General features: G+C 46.9%; 14 protein-coding genes across 14 annotated transcripts; 6 read left to right on the top strand and 8 right to left on the bottom strand.

Moving 5' to 3' along the window:
• Positions 1 to 1,145: 1,145 nt before the first annotated feature.
• Positions 1,146 to 2,868, top strand: FPOAC1_001917 (uncharacterized protein; the record flags this gene model as incomplete). The annotated part of the gene is made up of 3 exons (XM_044846505.1): positions 1,146 to 1,418; positions 1,465 to 1,698; positions 1,750 to 2,868. The coding sequence occupies 3 exons, from the start codon at positions 1,146 to 1,148 to the stop codon at positions 2,866 to 2,868; spliced, it is 1,626 nt and encodes a 541-aa protein (XP_044712421.1).
• A 114-nt stretch (positions 2,869 to 2,982) lies between these two features.
• Positions 2,983 to 3,840, bottom strand: FPOAC1_001916 (uncharacterized protein; the record flags this gene model as incomplete). The annotated part of the gene is made up of 5 exons (XM_044846504.1): positions 2,983 to 3,052; positions 3,153 to 3,358; positions 3,413 to 3,634; positions 3,686 to 3,750; positions 3,804 to 3,840. 5 exons carry the CDS (start codon positions 3,838 to 3,840, stop codon positions 2,983 to 2,985), a joined length of 600 nt encoding a protein of 199 aa, XP_044712420.1.
• A 607-nt stretch (positions 3,841 to 4,447) lies between these two features.
• On the top strand, positions 4,448 to 5,183 carry FPOAC1_001915 (uncharacterized protein; the record flags this gene model as incomplete). The annotated part of the gene is made up of 5 exons (XM_044846503.1): positions 4,448 to 4,539; positions 4,599 to 4,714; positions 4,774 to 4,905; positions 4,965 to 5,101; positions 5,148 to 5,183. The coding sequence occupies 5 exons, from the start codon at positions 4,448 to 4,450 to the stop codon at positions 5,181 to 5,183; spliced, it is 513 nt and encodes a 170-aa protein (XP_044712419.1).
• A 189-nt stretch (positions 5,184 to 5,372) lies between these two features.
• FPOAC1_001914 (uncharacterized protein) lies at positions 5,373 to 7,055 on the bottom strand (the record flags this gene model as incomplete). The annotated part of the gene is made up of 4 exons (XM_044846502.1): positions 5,373 to 6,429; positions 6,475 to 6,640; positions 6,691 to 6,841; positions 6,891 to 7,055. 4 exons carry the CDS (start codon positions 7,053 to 7,055, stop codon positions 5,373 to 5,375), a joined length of 1,539 nt encoding a protein of 512 aa, XP_044712418.1.
• Positions 7,056 to 7,685: 630 nt separating this feature from the next.
• On the bottom strand, positions 7,686 to 8,666 carry FPOAC1_001913 (uncharacterized protein; the record flags this gene model as incomplete). Its single annotated transcript, XM_044846501.1, has 1 exon — positions 7,686 to 8,666. The coding sequence occupies one exon, from the start codon at positions 8,664 to 8,666 to the stop codon at positions 7,686 to 7,688; it is 981 nt and encodes a 326-aa protein (XP_044712417.1).
• A 397-nt stretch (positions 8,667 to 9,063) lies between these two features.
• Positions 9,064 to 10,722, top strand: FPOAC1_001912 (uncharacterized protein; the record flags this gene model as incomplete). Its single annotated transcript, XM_044846500.1, has 5 exons — positions 9,064 to 9,205; positions 9,256 to 10,264; positions 10,312 to 10,520; positions 10,568 to 10,671; positions 10,717 to 10,722. 5 exons carry the CDS (start codon positions 9,064 to 9,066, stop codon positions 10,720 to 10,722), a joined length of 1,470 nt encoding a protein of 489 aa, XP_044712416.1.
• Positions 10,723 to 11,068: 346 nt separating this feature from the next.
• On the bottom strand, positions 11,069 to 12,031 carry FPOAC1_001911 (uncharacterized protein; the record flags this gene model as incomplete). The annotated part of the gene is made up of 1 exon (XM_044846499.1): positions 11,069 to 12,031. The coding sequence occupies one exon, from the start codon at positions 12,029 to 12,031 to the stop codon at positions 11,069 to 11,071; it is 963 nt and encodes a 320-aa protein (XP_044712415.1).
• Positions 12,032 to 12,582: 551 nt separating this feature from the next.
• Positions 12,583 to 13,725, bottom strand: FPOAC1_001910 (uncharacterized protein; the record flags this gene model as incomplete). The annotated part of the gene is made up of 1 exon (XM_044846498.1): positions 12,583 to 13,725. The coding sequence occupies one exon, from the start codon at positions 13,723 to 13,725 to the stop codon at positions 12,583 to 12,585; it is 1,143 nt and encodes a 380-aa protein (XP_044712414.1).
• A 369-nt stretch (positions 13,726 to 14,094) lies between these two features.
• FPOAC1_001909 (uncharacterized protein) lies at positions 14,095 to 15,215 on the top strand (the record flags this gene model as incomplete). Its single annotated transcript, XM_044846497.1, has 3 exons — positions 14,095 to 14,117; positions 14,166 to 14,560; positions 14,608 to 15,215. The coding sequence occupies 3 exons, from the start codon at positions 14,095 to 14,097 to the stop codon at positions 15,213 to 15,215; spliced, it is 1,026 nt and encodes a 341-aa protein (XP_044712413.1).
• Positions 15,216 to 15,305: 90 nt separating this feature from the next.
• On the bottom strand, positions 15,306 to 17,058 carry FPOAC1_001908 (uncharacterized protein; the record flags this gene model as incomplete). Its single annotated transcript, XM_044846496.1, has 2 exons — positions 15,306 to 15,976; positions 16,023 to 17,058. The coding sequence occupies 2 exons, from the start codon at positions 17,056 to 17,058 to the stop codon at positions 15,306 to 15,308; spliced, it is 1,707 nt and encodes a 568-aa protein (XP_044712412.1).
• Positions 17,059 to 18,308: 1,250 nt separating this feature from the next.
• On the top strand, positions 18,309 to 19,772 carry FPOAC1_001907 (uncharacterized protein; the record flags this gene model as incomplete). Its single annotated transcript, XM_044846495.1, has 1 exon — positions 18,309 to 19,772. One exon carries the CDS (start codon positions 18,309 to 18,311, stop codon positions 19,770 to 19,772), a length of 1,464 nt encoding a protein of 487 aa, XP_044712411.1.
• A 102-nt stretch (positions 19,773 to 19,874) lies between these two features.
• On the bottom strand, positions 19,875 to 20,390 carry FPOAC1_001906 (uncharacterized protein; the record flags this gene model as incomplete). Its single annotated transcript, XM_044846494.1, has 1 exon — positions 19,875 to 20,390. One exon carries the CDS (start codon positions 20,388 to 20,390, stop codon positions 19,875 to 19,877), a length of 516 nt encoding a protein of 171 aa, XP_044712410.1.
• An 89-nt stretch (positions 20,391 to 20,479) lies between these two features.
• Positions 20,480 to 21,070, bottom strand: FPOAC1_001905 (uncharacterized protein; the record flags this gene model as incomplete). The annotated part of the gene is made up of 1 exon (XM_044846493.1): positions 20,480 to 21,070. One exon carries the CDS (start codon positions 21,068 to 21,070, stop codon positions 20,480 to 20,482), a length of 591 nt encoding a protein of 196 aa, XP_044712409.1.
• A 1,954-nt stretch (positions 21,071 to 23,024) lies between these two features.
• On the top strand, positions 23,025 to 24,892 carry HPM9 (FAD-linked oxidoreductase hmp9; the record flags this gene model as incomplete). Its single annotated transcript, XM_044846492.1, has 2 exons — positions 23,025 to 23,126; positions 23,195 to 24,892. 2 exons carry the CDS (start codon positions 23,025 to 23,027, stop codon positions 24,890 to 24,892), a joined length of 1,800 nt encoding a protein of 599 aa, XP_044712408.1.
• Positions 24,893 to 24,960: the final 68 nt, after the last annotated feature.

The raw sequence follows: 24,960 nt of genomic DNA, 5'->3' as shown, positions 1-24,960 counted from the left end.
CCAGGTCACAAAACGTCGTAGGATATGATTCAGAAACGTACTCCCATGTTTAAATCACGTTCAGGGTAGGCACCGTTGTCTGATCAGTTACAGTATTGGCATACTGCTGGTTAAGATCCATGTTCGAAACTGTCCCAGGAGTTTTACTAAACATCGATCGGCGTGCAGGGTAGCATTCGGGCTGACACCGACCATGAAAACGCAGCGTCACATTCGGCATCTAGACAATATTGCGATACTGAGTGTCGTGTCCATGACGTTCTGGCTGGTCCAAAATTGCAAATACCAAACGCTCGTAGTCAACAGGTTGAACGTGATATCATCTGCGACGGATGATTTCTAATCACACCTGGTGATACTTTGTGATCTACGTCGTGTATCCGCTTTGCCCTGGCTCTAGTAACTTTTACCGGTAGCTGTGACATACTAGCAGGCACTCAAAACTTTCCAGAACTCCCGAGATCACCTCTCAGCTCTTAGCCTCTTCCCTTGTTGGTGGTCTCATGAATAGTCGGGGCAAGACATTCTATTATAACCGACATCCTGTCATGGGTCTCAAGTACCCATAATTAGGCTCAAGATCCTTTTAAGCGCCTCGTTCCCATTCGGTTTCATCCGAGCACTGACCAACATCCCTTGACTAGGCGCCATCGGCACTTGAGGTTCAGCCCGTCAAAGGATTATTCGACGCACTTATAGCTTCCGCGGAGGGCGAAGGTCAACTTTTAAGAAATAGTTTATCCCACTAAAAGGCCGTTAGAGTCTAGACTAGTATAAAACGTCCCTTGTCTGATGTTGGGCTCTAAGAACGTCATCCTGGTCTCGTAAGATGAATCAGTCATCTTCAAACCCATGTTTCGACACTACGAAAACCAGACTAGAGGACGTGAAGCTCAAACACGACCAATCATAAGGTTAAAATCTCAAACACGCCCGCAGTTTAATTGCATGGTTCCCCTTTGGAAATAGTATCCTTTTTAAGGTTAGTAGTAACATCCGTTTGATGTAACGAAACTTTGTTTATCTTGGTGACATCTCTCTACATTTTTCGCTCGATTAACGAGGGCCAGATTGATAAATCTCCAGTTTTCCCCGGTATCTATTTCGAAAAACATGTCATTTACTAATAATCATTTCCTATGTCAATGTCCTTGACCACAATGCCTTCTCCGTCAAGCCCTACAGCCGCTAAACGCGAATCTCTACCCACTGCAGGCAGTGTTTTCTTTGTTTCTTCTAATGGCCGTGTTCTCAGATTACCCATTCCGAGCAGATCATATCGTGATCCCCTCACTTGGTCATCGACGAAGCGACTCTTAGCGTTTTGTGCTTTGGAAACACTCTCTATTGCCGCATCTTTTGCGTTGAACTTACCTGGTTTGTTAATTCGGGCAATTGCGGATGAGTTCAAGAGCAAGGTAAGAGACTACTGATAACTATCTAGTTTCCGACTGACATCTATAGAACACTGCTCCATTTGGGGTAGAATCACTATCCTCCGCCATGACACTGTTTACAGGCTTTGGGTTTCTTATTGGCATTCCTTTGTCTACAGCGGTTGGTCGACGACCGGTTTTAGTCAGTGCGGCTGTCATCACGGTACTTTCAACTTTGTGGGCTGGATATGGCGAAGACTTTATCGAGTTGCTTCTTTCGGTCTGCCTCCAAGGGTTGGCAGCTGGATCAGCGACTGGCATGGTACGTCAACGATTTGTTACCTTGGAACAAAGTTAGGACTAACCGAGATAGATAATTCTGATTCTTATCGATGCGACTTTCATACACGAGCGCCCTACTGCTTTATCTCTATTCTGGTGTATCGGATCGGCTGCCATTAGATTGTCAACCTTGGTACTGCCTTATACCACAGACTTGATCTCGACATGGCGATGTGTCTACCGAGTCTGGCTCGCTCCATGCATCATTGCTCTCGTACTGGTTCTCATCTTTGTTCCAGAAACTTTCTTTCTCCGACCACCTGTTGCACTGGACGGACGGGTCTTGGTCCAAAGCGGCTCGGAGAAAGTAGAAATCTATGGAGGGTGGGACGAGGTTGAGGCTCTACGAAATGAGAAACCTTTACCTGATATACCGTCCTCTTCGTCCTTTTGGTCCCACTTCAAAGTCTCGAGAGCGCCAGGGACTAATTGGGAGTCTGCAGCAGCTACATATGGACAAATGCTCTTATGTATCCTCAACCCCCTCACATTTTGGGTTTCACTTCTGGCAGGGGTAATCCTTAGCGGTGTGATATTCCTTAACCTTACTCAGTTCACTGCCATCATGTTGGAAGGAGGAGTCAAGGATGAAAAGACAATCAATGCTCTTCTTTCTGTCTCAGGCATCCTTGGCTCTCTGCTGGCCTTCCCAGCGATGGGTCCCCTTGCCACATGGTTTACTCGCTATCACAGTTTCCGCACAGGAGGCATTCGCCATGCCGAGGTTTACTTGGCTCTATTCGCTGTCCCTGTCATCACGGGATTGACAAGTGTCTTGATCAATGGTCTCACCATCATGCGAGGCTGGTCTATAACCTGGATTTATGTCACTTCTGCCTTGAGCATTATCAGCTATCTAACCGGCAATGTCGCCTTCACTCTATGGATCACAGAGGCATTTCCCAAGTGGGCCGCAGCGGCTCAGGCTGTGCAACTGTTTACCAGCAACATGGTCGGATTTGGCATTGGCACTGGTATAGCTCCATGGGTCCAGCAGAACCACATCGTGGAACCCACTGTTCTTATTTCTGTCCTTATAGGTGTCCTTGGAACTCTTGCTGTTCCCGCTGCATTTTGGGGGAAGACAGTCCGCCAGTACATACATGGTCGTTGGAGTGATTCAGAAAGGACTGCTCTACGTCCCCAATAAAGAAGCCAATACTAAAAAAGACTTGAATATAACTAACCCTAATACAATCATTGAATAAATATCCAAGCATACAAATTTCGGAAAACTGCAACGGTGAAGGCTTGGATGTCATAACTATTCGTAGGCAGTCCTTACAGATGAAAGGTTGTTGAGTCGTTCATGCCAAGCTGAAAAGCTAGGGTACCTGTGATCGACATCACGTCCCTTCCATAAAGATGTTTCAAATAAAGGATGTTGGCTAACAACTCGATTCCATGGCACAAATGCTATGTCGGCGTACGTACTGTTCGATGCGTCCATTAGCCTCACTGGTAGATTTATCCACTAACGTCAGCACTGACAGTTTGTCATCAACAAGATATTTCTTGCCTTCCAGGATGTTGTCGAGAACACTGATAACTCGGATTATCTCGTTTACATAGCGTTCTTTCGCAATAGGGATGTCTTGAGGACATTTGTGGAACCACATAGCTTGGCCATAATAAGGGCCCTTAAGGCGTGTCAACGACCATGGAAATTAGACATTGCAGGGTGGGAAATATACCTGACCAGACATTTGGAAGTGTAGGTACTGCTTGATCTCCCATTTGCTCGCAGGGCTTGCACCGCACAACCTTTTGTCAACGTCGTAGGTCTCAACAAGATATTCCATAATGGCTCCAGACTCCCAGAGGACGATGTTGCTGTTTGGGTCTTTGATAGCGGGTACTCTACCATTAGGATTGATTGCAACAAACCAATCCTCTTTCGGGTCATCGACAACAATCTAGTAATGAGTGAGTCATTTGATTTGTATGGACTCGAAACTGTGACGCACCTTCGTGTACGGGACAGAAAGTTCTTCCAGCACGATAATTACCTTGAAAGGGTTGGGTCCAGCACCTAGCTAATGAATTAGACTTGATATCCATATTCACTAAAAAGTAACTTCTTACTGTGAACATATACCGTGATGGGTTTGAGTTCAGACATTGTCACTGCGACTCTCAAGGGTGAATCACTCACTGATTTGTTGACATGCATATCAGTCGCGGGTTGTGACTTTATACGCCTAGCTATTAGAGTTTGCATTCGCGTATGAATCATTACTAAAGCCCGTTAGCCGGTCACGCGATAAGGATAGAAAATACAACAGGTCGAGATTGAACTTAGTCTAAAGCTTAGACGTCGATCATACGCCACTCACGTCGGTATCGGAGGCTGCGGCTGCCGATAGACACGAACCTTGATGAAGAAAGGCTCTTCTTTGACCATCGTCTCGTTTATTTAAATAAAGCTGTGTTCATTGATTCGCCTCAGCTAAACGCAGTTATTGTCGCACATTTGGAGAATTGAGTAATCGTAGTTTCCATCAGGAAGAGCTATACAGGATACTAGTCAAGGTAGGATTGGATATGATTCAATGCTATTTCTGTTGAAATTGGCTTCGTGATTCCAACAGTTTGTCTCTGCAATCCGTCATTGGATGTTGTTAAGCTGTCAGCCTTATACAACATATAAATCTCAGATGGAACACATAGATTTATAACACTTCCTGCTATTGCCAAGCTTTAATTTCACTAATCGTCATTAACACAACATGTTCTGCTCAAAGATTCTACTAACAATTGCGGCCATCTCCAACGTCGTCTTTGCTGCACATGGTTGTGGTGAGGTCAATGTCGTCTACACGTGAGTCTACTCTATCACTGATGGAAAACTAGTATTTCTCATCTGACTATAAATCCCAGAGGACTCCCTGGTCGACACAAGTATGTTAAAGAGCAAGGTGCTGACCCTGTTTTGACGGAGAAACAAATTGAGGACCATATGCGTGAAATGCGAGAGGCAGGATACAATGTTCGAGGTGTGAACTTAGAAATAATTCTGAAAGACTGGCCAATGGACTTGCTGACCCATACAAAGGAATATGGCGAGGTCCTGAGATCAATGGATCTGAATTCGCCGAGAATGTTCAAGGTGTTGACTGGCACGCCGCGGGCGTTGGATTCGGAATCCGTGGATCCAACATTTCAGAGCTTACAGGCCTATTCGAAGGTAATTAACGCTACTATCTACTGGAATTCGGCGATATTGAGCAACTGACTATTTCACAGACAATCTTGCCATCTATCGTGAAGAAGCACCTCATGCGAAGTTTGTTTTCAATAACAGCCCAGTTAGCTTTCTATGGTCTGTTCAGCGATATTTCCCTCTGACAAGCGACTGCAAGGACCATCCCGGAAAGGACCTGGTAAGTAACCTTCTTCGCGTTGGCCGAGTTGGTTCTAACACTGCAGGGGTTTATCACGCTTTGTGACGAGGCGTGCAGTTAGGTTTCCTCGTATTTTGGTTCTCTGCTTCATATCTTGTTTAGGGTTCAGCCAAGACATAACAAAACCGCACGCACTCCTTCAGATGGATTACAAGCATAGGAACAAATTCATTATTTCCTTTCATCATTAAACTCAATAACACTATACAAATTCGTTATCGTCAGGGCCATCCTGTGTAATAGCCTTCCACTACAGCTTGTATCGATAAAGTGGGCTATGTTCACCCATATCCTCAAGCTCATCATTCGTGTACTTGCTTCGAATCTCAGTCTCGCTCATCTTGGCTCGCTTCTTGTTAATCAAGACCAAGGCCGACTCAAGGGAAACCGCTGCTATAATACCAGCCACGGCAAATCCCAAAGAGGCTCCATATCCGGTGGTGTACTTTGGCTTCTCGCTCTCGATGTAGATGTAGCTTCCATAAATTCCACCAATAGTACCTGCGCATGCCAAATATGCGATGCTGATGGCTCGCCTCGTCGAGTTGAGGGTGTTGTCGATATTCCAGGCGCTGACACCGGGTAGAATAGGATACATGCCTGAACAAGCAAGACAAACTGCAAAGTAGCAGACTCCGAGGTTCTCTGTGATAAACTCTGCCTTGGTCATCAAAATTGAGAACGCGATTATGATGCACAGTTGCGGTCCCAGGATGAATGGCATTCTCCATTTGTAGCGATCAGCAGTTCGCGCAATGAGATATGAAGAAATAGCTCCACACATGTAAGGAGGGATAGTCATAAGCTGGGCGTTGCTAGACGAGAAACCCATACCCTTGGTGATGGAAGGCATAGAAAACTTGAGACCATAGTTGGGAGCAGCATTGGACCAGGACATAATTGTCAGAAGGTAAATCTTCCAATCCTTGACAACAGAGAACAAAGCGCCCTTGTCGAATGTCTTTTCTCGGTATTCGCTTGAGTTGGTAACTCTCCTGGAAGCTTGGCGGAGTGTGAGATATCGTTTCTCCTCGTCGGTAAGCCAATATGAAAGCGTGGGCGAATCGATGAGGAAGAAGTATGTGACGAAGGACATGATGACTGTGAAGATACCCTCAATGAAGAAGATCCACCTCCAGCCTGATTGACCGCCGATGCCGTCCATCTTGGCAATTGCGTAGGCGAATAGTCCGGAGAAAGCACCACCAGTGGCTGCCGAAGTGTATAGGAGGGCGACTCGTTGTTGCGTCTCGTGTGGGAGGTACCATTTCGAAATGATAAGGATAGCGCCAGGGAAGAAACCAGCCCTGGGTTGTTAGTTGACAAACACCAATGTGAATCCATTTGCTTACTCAAAAAGACCAAGAAGGATTCTAATCGCACAAAGTTGGCCAAAGTTGTGAATCAGGCCAGTACAGACCACAACGATACCCCAGATGAACATAATGGTGGCCATATATTGAGAAGGTTTGGCAAACTTGTTAAGGATCATGTTGCTAGGAACCTCGGCCAAAATGTCTGGTTGTGTTAGCATTTACTGAATACGAGCAAGCTCCAGTTCAACTCACAAGGAATAAAGTAGATGGATAGAGCAATGTTGTATTGCTCTCCAGTCATCTTAAGATCTGGCAACATTCCTTCGATCTTTGCGTTTCCGATATTGGCCTTGTCGATGTATGTGACAAGGTACAGAATAGCCAGCATGGGCATTAACCGCCACTGCAGGTGTCAGCTTCTAGATATCGATGAACCTGATTGCGAAACATACATCGATCTTTGCCAAAACCTTCTTCTTCTTATCCTCGGGGAAGTTGGCGACAAACTCCAAGTCTTCAGCTGACAAACCATTGCTGGTGTTGGCCGTATTGACACTGTCGAGGTGGACAGCCTCAATGTCTTTCTGGTCAGAAAGTGAATTGCTTCGTGGAGCCATTTGAGCAGGTTCGTTTTGACTCTTTGTTTAAGTGTTGATGGAAGCTGAGTCCCTGGGGTAGATGAGAATGAAAGTCTGGGGTATCAAGATGTTAATTTATGGGATCCAGAAAGTTGGACAAGAACCACTTGGTGTGTGCGGGGTATGGGGTAACGAATCTGGGGAAGGATTATCCAGGACCAGGGAAGCTTGTTCTGCACTAGGGGAATATGCTTCAGCATTGAGTCATGGTACCTCCATGGAGGGAACTGACCAGTAGGATCGATGACCGAACAACTCATCGTCAGTTATTGTTCTACTGGTGACATTGCAATATGGTTGTAAGTGTGCATCATGATAATATTATCATGAACGGACATATGGCCGGATTTCATGGTGATAATTGAGATGCTCCGATGGATGCAATACAGTCTTAGCATGCGGCAAGATAGGCAAGTAATCCTAAGCCATGACTTTCAGGATCCATCACTGTGCCAAGTCTATCTCAAGACCGGACAAGATCGTGAACGCGAATACATTTGGTCAATTCTATTACAGACGTCGCGATAGGTAGGTTTACAATGACTTTACCCCCATGGACCATTAGTGTGTAAAATGCGGAGGTTTTGTTATCAAATCACTGTTGCCTACTTATTGTCTCCTTTGTTTCTCAGTATCAGCAAGTACACTAAGCGTCTTGACAGTCCAGTCCTTTGCCTTATCATCCAGGGGTTGGTATGGTCTCCTCATATGCCAGGATGTCTCATTATCGACACCGATCCCCCGACCAAAGAAGTGCCATGCTCCATATTTCGTGTTGGCAATCCCCTTCTTACAAGCCCACTCCGCATGAGCCACCAGACCCTGAAGCTTGTTCGCCTCGTCATTCTTTCCGGCTTTCCACAAGTCGTACACTCCTGCTGTACTGGCAGGGAAAATGTTTCCCATACCTGTCACGCAGCCACTTCCGCCACCGCTGAGGGTGGGCACGAGATAATCGCTGCTTCCGCCGTATACTCCGAATTGTTCGTGGGAGAAGAGAGCGGTTAATCTAGTGACTTTGCCGACGTTTCCACATGTAAGCTTGACCGCCACAATATTTGGCTCAGCTGCTAGTGTGGCCAGTTGATCGGTGTCCAGATCAATCCCTGATGTAACTGCTGGGAAGTTGTAGATAACGATAGGGATCGGCGAAGCAGCCGCCACCTCCTTGAAGTAGGTGACTATGGCAGGACTGGGGAGTGCCTTGGCCCAGTAACTTGGAGGGAGAAGCAGACCAAAGTTAGCACCGGCTTCAGCTGCATCTTTGGCGTTCTGGATTGACTCTTGAGTAGACTGTGCTGAGATACCAGCTACGATTGGGTAATCTGGTCCGCTTACTGCAGCTGCAGCCTGAGCAGCGGTCTTGATGATGGCCTTTCGCTCTTCTCGAGAGAGGAGGACTAGTTCACCATTGGTTCCTAGGTAGACGAGACCATGCATACCAGCCTTGATCAGAGCCTGGCACTGTGTGTGCATAGATTCATAGTCTACCTGTTGACTGGGGTCATCTGCTTTGTAGAGCGTGACGACCGGTGTATAGACTCCAGGAGGGAGAGGCTTTGACTTGGCTTGAATTGTACTGCGTTCCATTCTGATAACTTGATGATTTGAGATTTAGTGTTTGCTCTAGCTAGATGTTAGATCAAGATGCTGCTTTTAACCGTGACTGTAGAGATTGTATGTAACAAACCCCCGCTCTATCTCCAAAGTTCTTAATTCTGAGGGGAGGCGAGCGGAAATCCGGGGTCAAAGCCGAGAGAGACAAACTGACAAATAGGAGAGCTCTCCGTGACTTCAGCGCGAGACTCGGTCCATCTGGGGGCAAAACAGGCCAACGACATCCGGAACCTGGGGTCAAATTCAGCTTCCGAGATTAGCTTATTTTCGAGCTCAGCTTAGCTTGAGACGATAACTTGTGTGTTTGTTTGTTTTCTCCAACTTTGATCATTGTGTTATCGGACAAGCAAATATAGTCGAATTGACCATCATGGAGACTTCAATGGAGACAAGAATTGTATCCTTGGCAGAGATCAAGCAGCACAATACTGCTGGCGATTGTTGGATTGCTGTTCATTCCAAAGTTTGGGATATTACACATTTCATTAATCAGCATCCAGGTGGCCCAGATGGTAGGTCATGAGGCGCTTTCGTACTTCTGGAGACTAATCATCATGGGCAGTCTTATTGAACTCAGCTGGCTCCGATGCCACAGATATCTACAACGGCGTTCACGCGCCCGACATTATCGAAGATCTACCCACTGAGAAATTGATTGGATTTCTCGAATCCTCTGCCTCAACTCTCCAAACAGAATCCAAGATACTCGAGATTGATCCCGTGCCACCCCCAACATCACCAACGCAGTCAAACGAATTCCCAACAACACAAAAGACAAAAACAATCCCTCCTCTCGACTCAATTCTCAGTGCCAGGGACTTTGAAGAGGCAGCCAGAGATAATCTGTCTGCTAAAACATGGGCTTTCTACTCTTCGGCCGCCACAGATCTCATCACCCATGGCAAGAACAAAGAATTGGTCCGGAGACTCATGATTAGGCCCCGAATCCTGAGGAACGTCTCGAACATCGACTTCAAGACAAGCATCCTCGGCCTCGATAGCAACGCGCCTTTCTTCATATCTCCTGCTGCCATGGCTCGGCTTGCACACCCTGACGGGGAACTGGCACTAAGCCGTGCTGCTGCCAACGAGGGTATCATCCAATGCATATCGAGCAACGCATCCTTCTCCTTAAAGTCTATCGTTAAAGCAGTTCCATCATCACAACCATTTTTCTTCCAGCTTTATGTCAACTCAGATCATTCAAAGACTGTCGAGTTGTTAAGGAATGTCAGTGATCTTGGTATCAAGGCCATCTTTGTCACAGTTGACGCGCCTGTTCCAGGTAAACGAGAGGCCGATGAGAGAGCAGCACAAGAGCAAACAGTCAGGTCAGCGATCAGTGGCGGCGAAAGCAATAAGGATAAGAAGGGAAGCGGATTCGGCCGTCTTATGGCTCAGTATATTGACAAGTCCCTTTCGTGGGATGACTTGGGATGGATTCGTGAAGCGAGTGGAGGCTTACCAATTGTCCTCAAGGGTGTTCAGACGGCAGAAGATGTCGTTCAGGCCGCTGAATATGGAGTAGAAGGTATCCTTCTAAGTAACCACGGCGGGAGATCACTTGACGGGTAAGCCACTCTGAATTCTTGTCTGGGCAAAAGTAACTCGTATCCAGCGCCCAAGCGAGTATCCTGGTCTTGCTCGAGTTGAGGAAGAATTGTCCCGAGGTGTTCGACAAGCTCGAAATCTATATCGACGGGGGTTTCGAGCGAGGTTCCGATATTCTCAAGGCTATCTGCCTTGGAGCTACTGCTGTCGGAATCGGACGTCCGTTCTTATACTCTCTTGTTCACGGCCAAGACGGCGCTGAACATCTGTGTCAAAGTATGTACTCTTTTACTACATTAGAGCAGCTTGCTGACTATCACTAGTTCTGAAAGATGAGCTCGAGACTTCGATGCGTCTTTGCGGTATCACTTCGTTGAGTCAGGCCAAGCCTAGCTTGATCAATTCACTGGATGTGGATCATTTGGTGGTGAGTAATGGATCGATGGATACGTCGGCGCGGTTACTATCAAAGCTTTGAGCGTTATATCGTAGATACGATTGCATTAGCGATAGACATAGCTATCTGTGTTAGAATACAGTTTCTGAGACTATGGATTAGTTATTATATACTTCGGTACTCCGACACACAGTTCCATATGCATTACTACCGAAATTTGAGATGCATTCGAGGTTTTGCATGTCGTCAACAAATTTGACCGTCAAATAGCGGCATAATGATAGTCTTACGATAGTGAGGTCTCGAGTAAGCAAATTCTCTTGGTTTTCATGACTATGATCTGGCTGTGGTGCACACTTGAAACATTTAGAGGAAGTGAGTCACTAAAATGAATCGTGGAGATTTAATATCGACATTTTCTGTCTAATCAAGCCATGGCCATCTTTGCTTTGAACGCCTTGACAGCATCTAACACAGTCCCGTCGGCATCCAGCCCAAGTCCATATGCCCTGGAAACATCAAATCTTGCTGGCCAACTGGCCACAATCGCTTCAATGGCAGAATCATTCTTTTCCTCGATCTGACCCAAGACTTCTTGACCACCAACTTCTCTCAACGCATCGAGAATCTCCTGCACTGTGACAGTGATGCCGGGGAAATTCACAATTCTGGAAGTACCAAACTTCTCCGCGGGGACATCCTTGACCTTGATCAGGTTCTTGATCACTGTTTCCGGGCTGCAGACCCAGAGTTCAAGGTCACGGCTGACAGGAAGAATATTCTTCACACCCTGTAGGGATTCCCGCACGATACCTGACGCAAAGCTGGACGCAGCGGCTGAAGGTGCACCTGGGCGTACAATAACGGTGGGTAACCTGACAATACGACCATCGAGAAGCCCACGGCGAGAGTAATCGTTGATGAGAAGCTCGATCATCAACTTCTGGATACCATAAGAGCTTTTAGGCTGAGGCAAGGTTCCAAACTCCGTCACTAAGTCTGTCTTGCCATAAATAGCACAGGAGCTAGCGAAGATGACCTTTGTACCAGGGTATTCAGTCCTCAAAACATCAAGAATTGTCCGGACGGAGTCCACATTAATCTTGAGACCCAGATCTAGATTCGCCTCTGCGCCACCTGACATCAAGCCATGGAGGATATAGACATGAGTAAAATGGCTTGATAGTAAAGATTTGACAGATGAAGGGTCAGTCAAATCCGCTTTGAGCGAAGTGACTTGAGATTCTGCGCCTTTGGGAATAGATGGGTTGATGATATCGGTCAGAGTGAAGTTGGCGTTCGGTAACTCTTTTAGAAGTGAGACAATCAACTCTTGGCCGATGAAGCCTCCGCCACCAGTGATGAGAATGTTGTTTTTTATTTGAGTCATTATCAAGTTTGTTGAGATTGTAGTTCGTGTGGATGAATCCCTGAATAGATGTTGATGTGAATTGGTCGTCGTTATAGTTCAGTCACAGCAATAGATGATATATATTAGAGGCTTTGTTCCCAGGCATTGCTATGGAGACTTACAGCAGAGCTGTTGCCGCTGTTGATGCCCTATCAGCCCCTATCGTTTCAGGCCAACCGGGGTGCTAAGGAACAGTTTTGGCGACACGGCCAGAAATCCTATTGGCTCAATGCGAAGTAGATCCAAACCGGCCAACACCCCGAACATGGACGTCAGAAAGATAACAATAACATGTACGACGTATTTTGTAAGTAAAAATGACATTCATTAAGTACAGGATACGGAGTCACTGAATGCTTTCGATTTGCCTCGATGGTCATCAAGAATTGATCCGGAGGACAACAGCCTACCTCATAAGTGCATGAACATAGTCCCAGTTTAGATAGACCAAGATAGTAGTTATTTTGTATCATCAATTGTGGCATCTTAAATTTAAATGGAGTTTGTTTATTGTATATACATCGAAGTTCTTACTTGGACTGAACCCATCCATCGACGTCGTCTATCCGAACATATTTGATGTGCTGTCGATGCCACGTATACGCCACATGAGCTACATCCGTATCGCCCTTCTTCTCAATGTAAATACTGGGATAACTCAATTCCCTGTTCTCCTGTCCCGAAGAACTATTTGTTCCACAGAAACCGTCACCATCCTCGAGCACACGCTCCCTCCAAATCAACCCCTCATCCTGTGATACCCCAAGTGTCAATGTCTTTCTGGGGGTTCCCCAAATCGCATCTTTGCCCGACTTGGTAACCTGGTTGGGCCGCTTGTCGTCTTCAGGAGTGATATCATCATAGAGACCCTTGCGTTTGAGCGTATCTACGGATGCGCTAGATCTGTTAAACACGAGTGCAACATGACCTGAGGAGAGACGTGCAGCACAGATGCCACTATTGGGATTGGGAAGAGAGGTTGCTTTCGGTTCCTCCCAGTCTATTCCGTTCTGGGATGTTGAGCGGTAGACGTTGTCTGCCCATCTGCTGCGGTAGAAAGCAACCCATGTTGATTGCCCCGAGGCAGGTGGGATGATGTTCATGTGAACAGACCCAACGCTATCAGGCGCTTGCTTCTCTTTCCATGTAGTTCCGTTATCCTGAGAATAGAGAACGCCGGAAATATCATCACTTCCGATCCATCTATGTCCAGACTCTGCGCGACAATAAAAGACTGGCAGAATCCAAGCACCTTCGCTGTTGATAACAACGGGTTGTCTAATAAAGATACCCGTCGCATCTTGAAGCAAACGACTAGCCTCGGACCATGTTTTACCCTCATCTGACGATGTCCGCTTAAGTATATAAGCTCCATCTTGGTTACCAGCATCTTGAGAAGTGTGTAGTAACCATAGTTGTCCGTTATGCGGTGCTCTAAATAAGACAGGGTTTTGACAACTCCTGTTTTCATCAGAAGACACCTTCTGCGGGGTACTCCAGGAAGAAGACCCCGGCTCGAGTCGAGAAAGCCAGATGCAGATATCTGGAAGACCCTCTTGAGAGCCACCAAACCAGGTACAAAGTACAGTCTTGTCTGGGAGTTGCAAAAGATTTGAGGCGTGCGATTGCACTGTAGCTGAAGGAATAGATAGTGTTTGGATATTAGGCGTCATGGCGAGTGTGGCTTGAATTGGATGTAAGCCGTTACTTGGTTGCAATATTGGTCTCTGGTGTTTAAAACAACAAACTCCAAACGATCGCTTTCTATTTCCCCACGATTTCGGCGGATTTAGTCCCGAACAGAAATCCACTTTATATGTACAATTGACCAATTGGAGCGATGGCCGATCGGATGGCGACACGGACAGCACCTTATTACACGATGCGGGGAAGAGGAGATACTCGGTGATATCAGCGTAGAGCGGAGTCGTCCAAAAGGCAATAAGAGATCAACGTTATCTAGTATTAATAGCAATCTATCTGTGAGAATATTCACAAGACAAACTCGTACAAACAGTTACTTGGAACAACAATTCATCAATATGGACAAGATGGAATACGTCAAGTAAGCCACCCACCAACTGCCAATCTCACCTCCCGCTAACAGTATCAGGCTTGGAAACACAGGCCTCAAAATCTCAAAGGTCATCCTCGGCTGCATGTCCTTCGGATCAAGTAAATGGCAAGGATCACCATGGGTTCTTGACGAAGAAGATGGTCTGAAGCTTCTCAAAGCTGCTTATGACAATGGTATCAACACTTGGGATACCGCCGACACATACTCCAATGGAGAATCAGAGGCCATCATTGGAAAGGCCCTCAAGAAGTTCAATATTCCTCGACAAAAGGTTGTCATCCTGTCCAAGATCTACAACCCTGTTATGGATGATGGTACAAGGCCTCCTAGTGTCAACGATGGACCGCTCGTAAACCAGATGGGCTTGAGCAGGAAGCATGTCTTTCATGCGGTTGATAAGTGCCTAGAGAGACTTGGCACCGACTACATCGGTAAGCCCTTTGTTCTCCATCTGCTGTAACGTTACTGACATTTACAGATGTTCTTCAAATTCACCGACTGGATCGTGAGACACCACCAGAGGAGATCATGCGCGCCCTTCACGAAGTCGTTCAGTCAGGCAAGGTGCGCTACATCGGAGCCTCTTCCATGTACACCTGGGAGTTCGCTCGCATGCAATACATCGCCGAGTCCAAGGGCTGGACAAAATTCATCTCAATGCAACCCTTTTATAATCTTCTCTACCGGGAGGAAGAGCGCGAAATGATCCCATTTTGCGAAGCTACTGGTGTCGGTATCATCCCTTGGAGTCCCATCGCCCGTGGTCTCCTCGCCAAGCCTCTTTCCAGCAAGGATGATAACCAATCAATACGCAGTCAAAACGACAAGAAGACCGATACATGGTTTGCGGATGCCAATCTCGACATTGTGAATCGTGTGGAAAAGGTGGCGATGGACAAGGGGGTCAGCATGGCTCTTGTTTCTACAGCTTGGGTGCTACAGAAGGGATGTTACCCCATCTTGGGCTTGAACTCTGAAAAGAGAGTTATTGAGGCTGTTGAGGCTTTGAAGGTCAGATTTACTGCTGAGGAACTGGAGTATCTAGAAAGCGCATACCGGCCTCGGGGCATCCAGGGTGGTGTGTAAGATAGTCACGATAAGGTTTGGGGGCATAATAGCATTAGAAATAGTTAAACACATAGATATGGATACCATTGTAAATCATGATTCCTTCTCTTATTCCGTGTTTGGAAAGATCGCCATTGACTGCATATACCCATCGACGTCAAGGAGAGATGGATCAAACCCGAATATTGGCGATAACCCGAAGTGAGTGTCCCACGTCGGTATCGTGTTGCCGTCCATACCCGAGAAGATATCATTTCCGTTGGCGGCATACATATCTCCCAAGCCATTTCCATTTTCAACCCCTGGCGGTAGCGCATGGACTGGATTCGGGACCTGACACTTTTCAACGCCTGATGGAGTAAGCAAACTCGTCACTGTCTCAAGTCCCCGGATCATGAGGTTAGCTAGATGCCATTTGCCCATTGACAGGGAACGGAAATGACGGATTAAGCGTGTGATCTGTTCAAGAGCCTGCTCACGCCTAAACAGATCATTGCCATATTTATGAGATACTTTAGCTAAGAACATGGCTGCGAACGCCGTCATTGACAACAGGTAAGATGGGATTCCAACGATACTTGTTGAGAGGTCGGGGTCGGTAAGAAGAATGTCGATAATTGCTGATGCTGACGTGACTGCCATTGAAGCTGTATCGAGGAAGTGTGCTGGTATTGTGTTGGATTGTCCGCGGAAGACGTGTGAATAGAGATATAGCTGTGCGAGATGAAAGTGGAACAGGGCTCCTTTTCGGGGAAAGGCTCCAATTGTTGGATGTCCCTCTGTGAAGTATTAGTTGAGCCCAATTTATATGAGCGTGTTCCATACCTGGTAGTCTAGCTGTCCACTTCGCGATCCACTGGTCTAGCTGCCGATGGTAGTGTCCTATTTGACTGAGATACAGCCTGGGTACTTCCTCTCCCTTGTCGGGACCGAACAAGCGTCGAATATTTCGCAGGATACCCATCAGCTCAACTTGACTCATAAGCCTTTCGTCTTGATCCGTGGCCAGAGGACAATTTAATATGCCTTCCCAGTCCTGTGTGAGCCAATCATCCTGTATAATTGCTGGCCTGTCATACAAAATCGCGAGGTGCTGATCACAGATGTAAAGAATCGACCAAATACGCGCAGAGTCCATCGCTTCTTCAGATTGGTCTTTGATGGCAAAACTATAACTGTTGTGGATGTTGCATTCGGCTGCCCTGCGTATCGCATGGCCTGACAACGTCCAAGAAAGGTCACTGAGCCAGTACGATGCAATGGCCAGAGCTCGGAAGTAATCTCGGTCGCCTTGTCGTTGGAGCATGGACTTTTCGGTTAACCGACGTAACTCGGAATTACACACACCGTAGACCTTGTCAGCTGCTGGATCGTGAAGAGCTGCAATGGTAAGAGTCGCAACACATAGTATTGTAGACTTGCGACGGAGCTGGTCCAAAGTTTTATAGGGACATCCGATAGAATAGATATAGCCATCCAGCCGGTCTTTATATATGCTGAATAATCGTTCAGCATCATACAAAGTTACCAGTCCTTGGGATATAAAGTCGTTGATGACTTGTCCTGAGTTATCGTTGCCGCTTCCAGGTGATCTTAGAGCGCGCATCCGTGTAAGGGTATAAAGAGAATGGATGGGCGCATGTGGTAACCTGTCATCTTCTGGTGTGAGCTTGGGTGAGTTATCACACGAAGGGCCGTAGTTATCTTCAAGCTGGGGTGTGTGGTTGGACGAAGTTTGTGTTCCTGCGCCTTCCTTTCGTTTTATCAACGGGGCGACTTGCAAGGGTGGTAGTTCGGGTAAGCCCATGAGACTTCGCATCTCCTTGACTGCTGAGTACATTTGATCGAGATCTGAGAGCATAGCTTCTGATAGTCTGTAGTCTGTGAGCCTTGTTTACTCTGAAGGGTCATCTGATGATGGACTTACTCTGTCTTCTCATCAATGATGGTCTGCAGATTCTTACTGACTGCGCAATTACTAAGCTTCTTTTCACGACATCTTCGACACGGTGGACCAGCATCGTCCATGTAGCATTTTATCTAACCAGTATTAGGATTGATGAGGTTGTTGATCGAACAGGATATATTACCTTGTGCTTGCGACATGTTGTGCATGCTCTAATGTGTCTTGAGATGTGAGCGACAGGTTGATCCGCGTTTGAAGCTATCGCGACCCGTTTGGGATGCTATCAGCTCCTGTTAGTTCCTTGGACAGCGTAGAGGTTTCGAGTGTACTTGCCTCATTTCTATCAAAGTCTTGTACTCCTATGCTTCCGTTACGCTTCGACATGATGGTTTTCTTCTGTCTTGTTCCACTGAAAGAGTCACGAAAAACATTACCAAGTTGTGGAAACCAACAACGCGGGGAATCTAGTCCGCGCGCATTCGTTCTTCAAGCTAGTTCGAATAGAGAAAGGATCAATGGCTGGGGAAATGCGGAGGTGGGACGGAGACGATATTAGTCCGAGCTCCTCCTCACCACGAGTCATGGCATGTCAATTCTCTGTTACAGATGATCATGGTACGCTTGGCTGTGGAGTCTTGTCGACGGTTATCACATGTGAATGAGGGTCTATGCAATATCTTCTACAGATTCCAATGTCTAAATCGACAACTTGATCGAGTAGTTTAGCTGTTTCTCTGGGCTACGATGCAGATATCTAGGGCGTTGTCTTTACTCAATCTCCTCAAGTCATTTTGTTGGATTGTTCGGCCATGTCGGAATAAAAACGGGCTGTCTGCAATGCCAGTCCAACGGTCAAAACCTGTTAAAAACGTCGAGATTTCTCATCGCACTCAACACTCCATCTCATCTTTAATGCCGACCTGGCGATGGCCTCAATTTTCAACATCTGTCAAACGTTGAAAGGACTGACAATAACCATGACCATTGGCAAACTGGCTTGATGTTGGCCAATAGGAGCAAAGACCGATGAAATCGGAGAGAGGCGGCTAACGGGTGTCGGCTAAGAACCCGTGGAGAAGCGACTACCCTAAACTAGTTCGGCAAACAACAATTGTCTCTCACTATAAACACCAACGGCCTAGTTGTGATGTTTAATATTCTGTAAAGAATCACATATCAAATAACATTACATCTGTTTACGAATAATGGCACAAGAAGGCGTTATCAACTTGGCTGAAACCCTATCGGCCCTGCCTCCCGTCCCCGCCTCCCACAAACAACTCCGCACTCACACAAGATCAATCATCCATTTCAAAACATCACCAGCTCCTGTGCTGGTTATTCTTGACGATGACCCAACAGGAACACAAACATGTCATGATGTCACCATTCTTACAGTCTGGGATGTACCAACAATTACTTCAACGTTTAAGCAAGTAGGAACTGGCAACGGCTTCTTTATCTTGACAAACTCACGCGCCCTCCACCCTCCTCAAGCTCGAGATCTCATGATCGAGATATGTACGAACCTCAAGGCCGCTTCACAGGAAGTTGATCTAGCGTATGAGATTGTCCTGCGTGGAGACTCCATCCTTCGCGGACACTTTCCCCTGGAGCCCGAGGCGGTAGAGCACGTCAACGGCGCGTTCGATGCTTGGATCTTATGCCCATTCTTCCTCCAAGGTGGACGGTACACTATCAACGATATCCACTACGTCCATGAAGGCGATCATCTTATCCCAGCTGCAGACACACCGTTTGCCAAAGACGCCACATTTGGTTACAAGAGCTCCAATCTGCGGGATTATGTGGTGGAAAAGTCAAAGGGACAGATTCCGCAGAGCAACATCGACTCAATCGATTTGGAAACAATTCGAGTGGGGGGACCGGATGCTGTTTACCAAAAGATAATGGCTATTCCAAAGAGAGAAAAGGCTCCCATTGTGCTGGTTATCAACGCCGCTGCCGATGAAGATATAGATGTGGTTATCAGTGCGCTCTTGCAGGCTTCGCAGCAGGGAAAGAGATACCTCTACAGAACGGGCGCTGCTTTTGTCTCGTCACGATTGGGAATTTCGTCTATACCACCTCTCTCTGCGTCTCAACTGAGTTTGTCAAAGGACGTTGGTGGTCTGATTATAGCAGGCTCATACGTTCCCAAGACGACTGCACAGTTGGATTCTTTGGTCACCAAATCGGGAGACAATCTGACAACTATTACTCTAAACGTCAAAGAACTCCTCAAGTCGGATGAGTCAGCCAAGCGAGATGTATCAAATGCTATCGAACTCGCTACTCAGAAGATCAAAAACGGTCAAGATGTACTCATCATGACCAGCAGAGAACTAATTGTTGGAAAAGATGAAGTGGAGAGCTTGGATATTGGCTCCACGATAGCCAAAGCATTGGTCTCGTTCCTTCAGAACTTGGAGCAGAAGCCGCGTTACATCATTGCAAAGGGAGGTATTACATCTTCCGATATGGCTACAAAGGGATTGAGGATGAAGCGAGCTCTCATTGTCGGCCAAGCTGCACCTGGAGTGCCGATGTGGCGATGTGATGAGCCTGAATCCAAGTGGCCGGGGTTGAACTATGTCGTGTTTCCTGGAAATGTTGGTCATAATGATAGTCTCTATGAAGTTGTTAGACAGTGGAGAGAGTTTATGTAGTTGCAGCATTAAGATACAAACAACGTCATTGAATTGATGAGGGATCAAGTTGAACTAGAATATGAAATTGTATTTTTTATCTCTATTGTACACGCTCCTTCATTAACGTTTCACAGGCCCTCGAATGATAGCCAGCTCCTCATCTTCTCCCCGTGAAGAGTTGTCATCCACTTCAGTAGCCAGGTCAAAAGTCTTGTGCACACAGATTCCTCCATCAAATTGCTCGCTCCTGTGAACATCGTCCAATGGAAAGCAGTCTGAGCCTGTTATGTCCTTTGGCGCCATCGACGAACCAACGCCTCGTCGAGCGTGAGACGGCTGGCTGCTGTAGTCTGTGGGGTCCGATCGTCCGCTTCTCGAAGTAGTGTACTTCTTGATGCTTCGACTGAGAAGGCCTTTAAGGGCTGGAAGTGAGCCGACGACAAGAGATGTGGCTGTTTCGACAGCACCCCAGATAGCTAATCCGACAAGGTCGACCTGTCGTTTCACGATGACTTGGGACATACGGACAACGGCGACAGTGATAATAATGACACCCAGGGAGAAGACAATCCCCAGCCCTATCTTCTTCTTTCTGTCAAGTTGTAGGGAGGGGAGTACAGCGATCGGGAGTGCCATGATCATGAGGTCCGAGGTAATGTCGACCGTGGTGGAGAAAATGACATTGAAGTTTTGTCGCCATTGTTCTTTCGGTGAATCGCAAGATCCTAAGCAATGTTGGTCAGAGCAAGTTCGATGATATAAGTCCCAAGGAGAGAGGTGTACTTGCCGTAGAAATAATCGGATGGTGTATTGCACGTAAATACACTGCAAATCACACAAACAACCAGTACCGAGGCGGTAAAGAAGCAGACGAAGTACCACAAGCGTCGAATGATGACGAAAGGTTGTACCAGTCGCCAGAAGATGGCCAAGAAACTTGCTTTAACGGACCAAAGAATGATCCAAAACATCTTGATAATTGGGAATTGCCATTTCGCCAACTGGCTGCGTTGCGATAGCATCTCTTCCGGTTCGTATGCGATGCGGCCGGCTTGGAGGTGAGTCATGTACCACAGAGCTTCCATCTGCTCAGTCTGCAATATGGCCATGGTCAAGGTACACAACCATGCGAAGAAGATCCAGCAGTCATCTGCCAAGAATCGTCTGTTCTGGTTCCATCGGACGTAAAGTCGTAGTGAGACGAAAAGTGTAGCGACAGTAAAGCATACCCATATAATGACGACGAGTCCCTGGCGGTCAACAGTACGGGCTGCCCCGAAGAGCGGAGCGTCTGGGACTGGTTGTGGTGCAGACATATTGACGGTGAGCGTGCAGATTGTGGCTTCCGGCCTGGCGGCACTTGGAGCACTATTAAACTCTTCATATAGCAGACGGAACAGGAGGCATTATGATAGATAATAATAATAGAAATCTTGTTGGGTCCTGGGCTGAGGTCTGCAACATGGAGGAACCCGCAGAGAAAAGCAATATTGTCTGTGGCATGGTATCACGTACAGCACCAATCGCATTAGTGGTATATTAAAGGAACGAACAAAGAAACGAATAATGTACATGAGTGGCAAAGGCCGGGCTCTTGCATCGAGTAAGAGTTACCTCAGTGGCTGAAGTCTCTATTGATGCAATTCCACTGACATTTACGAATGGCCTCAAAACAATCACATCTGCAACATCAGTCTCTTGTTTGCCAAGTTGGAAGCATGTGATAACTCATTGGTCTCGCGGGTATTGGTTCCAGCACCCGTCCGCCTAGGCGAAGCAAACTCCCGTCAATTCTCAGCTACAAAGTGTCGTTTGCTAACTGCATACAAGAGGCAAAGTCCAATAGCACTACGCAGAAATACAAACAGTGGGCAAACGAGGCAAACTCGCCTACAGAAGCGACAAGTGAGAGAAGAGACAAGTTGCCGTTACATCGTCTTTTTTGCTTTTTCCATATTCTGGTCAAGGTCTGTAACGAATCAGAGGATCCCACTGTCCACGGTTTGCTCACTCGCATTATGCAGATCTCGTCAGTTTCGGCTCTATTGGTACAAACATGGCAAGTAGCATTTTTATTCTACAGCTCATATTTACCACTTGAAAGGATTTAATGGATTTCGCCTCTTAGTCCCCAGTAAGAGCTAATTTGTTCCCCGGCGGGCAACTAACCATCTCAGGAAGCCTATCTCCGGACGTGGACAACCGTGGAGATGTGAGCCCTTTTTCATGATTGAGGTTGGCTATCTGAATTTATCTATTTACAGTTGCCTGCCCAGTGCATGTTACCGTCCCGTTCCTCCCGTTGGAGTGGTTCTTGGCGTCGATAACCGGACGACGCCATGTTTCACGTTAAATTGACAGGACGACCTTTTTATTTTGTTTTTTTTGACATCTCGAATAAGCCAGCGATTGTAATATAGAGAGTAAGTAAGCACTACCGAGGTGAAGTAAGCGAATAGACTAGACTATTACCTGGAGTTCAGTCCAGACACGGCTACTAGTCATCTGACAAATGTTGAAAAGTGATACATCTCCCAGCATTGGCCACTTACCCATCCAAAAGAAGTGAATAAAGCTCTTGGCATTATTTTCTGATCAAAGCCACCAACTCGATCTCACAACGCAAAGAATGCATACATCATGTTCTGTCTCGCTTTCTCGATGAGTTCCGAGACAGCGAGACTAGATAATGGGCCGATTATGAAGCAAACAATTCGCAAAACTCGCCGCTGGTGGCCTCCTATATGACATCTCACTTTTCTGACGAACCGGCGCCGTTTTTAATTTGCTCAGAGACGCAGATGAAAAACGAGGTCACATTGAATATGGAGTAGTCGACCGTTGGATGCAGGGGCTGATGTGCAGGGGACTCCCATGTCTTGCAGCCAACTCAATTGTCTCGGTTCCTCACCCACCAACAGTAATTCTTTGCATTTAGATCGCATTGATGACTTACCTCGATGTCTCTAACTACTGCGAGATTAGAATCATAGTGAGGCCATATCTGGGTCTTAATATAGCATCGGTTATTGCCACGATTCGCATATCGGCTTCCGCAAGGTGAACAGGGTTGTACAAAATTGCCCCCACAATGACCTTGACATTGTAACCCATACAAAAAGGAATACATACTCTTGCTCTTGCTCTGGATAGATTAAAACTTAATATCAAGAGGCCACCCACTTAGCTGCAGTCTCTCTACTCAAAACAACTCGTATATTTTCTTTTTCCTGACGCAGAGCAAGTAGACATCCTGATTTGTTGTCCAATATGCAAATCAGTGTGCTTCTCCCCTTCCTCGCCCTTCTTCCTGCGGGATCTTGGGCCAAGGACATAATTGATTCGTCAAAGCGCGACCCCCAGTGTAAATGTGTAAGTTTTGAAAGAGTTTTCAACCTGATCTGATATGTCTGTGCCCTTCTTGCTGACATGCTGCAAAGATCCCAGGTCAAAGCTGCTGGCCTTCCCCTTCTGATTGGCAAACGTTTGACGAGAAAGTCGACGGGGGCCTCATCAAGACGCAGCCTATCGCACAATCATGTTACCCTGGTCCGGCTGAAGACCTCAAGCACTGCGCCTATGTGAACAAAATGTGGTCTGATCAAGACTTCCAGTCTTCAGACCCAATTGGAAGGCCTTATCCCCATAACATTACATGCGCTCCAGTGGACTACAGCGCTGGCCAAGAGCCCACTACCTGCAGTCTGGGATCGTCCCCCGTTTACGCCGTAAATGCTACTACGCGGTCACAAATCAGAAATACCCTGTCCTACGCTCAAGAACGCAATTTGAGGTTGGTCGTAACTGGTACTGGTCATGATCTTCTTGGCCGCTCCGACGGCTATGGTGGGCTTGAACTATGGTTGCATCAGTACAAGAACAAGATCGAGTTTCGAAAGACTTTCAAGCCCAAGAGCAGCTGTGATAAGTCTGGCTGGACGGGAAGTACTATCAAGATTGATGGTAACTACCAGTGGCGCGATGTCTACAAGGTAGCCAAGGCCAACAACGTCATTGTTGTTGGCGGTGGCTCTATTACTCCTGGTGCAATTGGTGGTTGGGCATCAGGAGGTGGTCATGGTCCAGCTACAAGGAACTACGGTCTCGGTGCTGACCAGATCCTCGAGGCAGAGGTGATGCTGGCTGATGGAAAAGTCCTGACCGTCAACCACTGCCGCAACGCTGACCTCTTCCGAGCTATGCGTGGTGGCGGACCAGGCTATGCCATCACTCTAAGCAGCACCGTCAAAGCCCACCCCAACGTCGACACTGTCACAGCCCACCACTTTGAGGTTGCGCCACTGGAGAAGACAGAGAAGAACAAAGATCTTCTTGACGCTGTATCTGTTTTACTACAGCAATTTCCTGATCTCAATGATGCTGGGTTTTCAGGGTACGGGTACTGGTTCCGCAACTTTCCTACCGTCTTTGTTGGCAACGCAACATCTGGTTACTCTCATGGATTTTGGGCGATCGGAAAGACCCGTGAAGAAGCTGAAGCCGGTTGGGCCCCAGTACGCAAGGCCTTGAGCCAGTTCAAGGACCAGCTATACATGAGTGAGAGCTGGGCGACTTACTCTGACTACTGGTCTTTCTATGAAGCTGAATCGGGATTGTATAATCCCACCGGAGACACCTCAGTTCTCACTTCAAGACTGATTGATCGGGAGAGTGTCGAGAGCTTCGACAATGTCCGAGATGCTGTTGAAGTCATTAGCGGTAAGCCTGATGAGTTCGGCACCAACGTCATCCTCTTCGTCTCTGGAGGCCAGGTCTTCAAAGACGCTGCAGACGAGTCCAGTGGTCTCAACCCAGCCTGGAGAAAGTCATACTACGCCATCGTTTCCAGTCAGGGTATTTCCAAGACTGCGACTCCTGCTGAACGCAAGGCTGCGAATGATGAAGTGACTTTTGTGAAGGGTGTGGCATCCAAGAAGCTGGCTCCCAACACTGGAGCTTACATGAATGAGGGTGATCGCAACGACCCCGACTACCGACAGGATTTCTACGGAAGCCTGTATCAGACACATTTGGCCACCAAGAACAAATGGGATCCCACTCATTTATTCTATTGTCCAACATGTGTTGGGTCAGAATACTGGGTTGAGACTTCAGATGGAGCTTTGTGCAAGGCTTAGGGATATAACAATTAATTTAATTTTCACAGTATATAGTTTTAATTTATACACAATTCAACTGAAAGAAA

The sequence above is a fragment of the Fusarium poae genome, chromosome 1 (genome assembly GCF_019609905.1).
Source record: "Fusarium poae strain DAOMC 252244 chromosome 1, whole genome shotgun sequence".
Lineage (NCBI taxonomy): Eukaryota > Fungi > Ascomycota > Sordariomycetes > Hypocreales > Nectriaceae > Fusarium > Fusarium poae.
The sequence above is the reverse complement of the archived record's forward strand: the minus strand, read 5'-3'. Positions and strand labels throughout refer to the sequence as shown.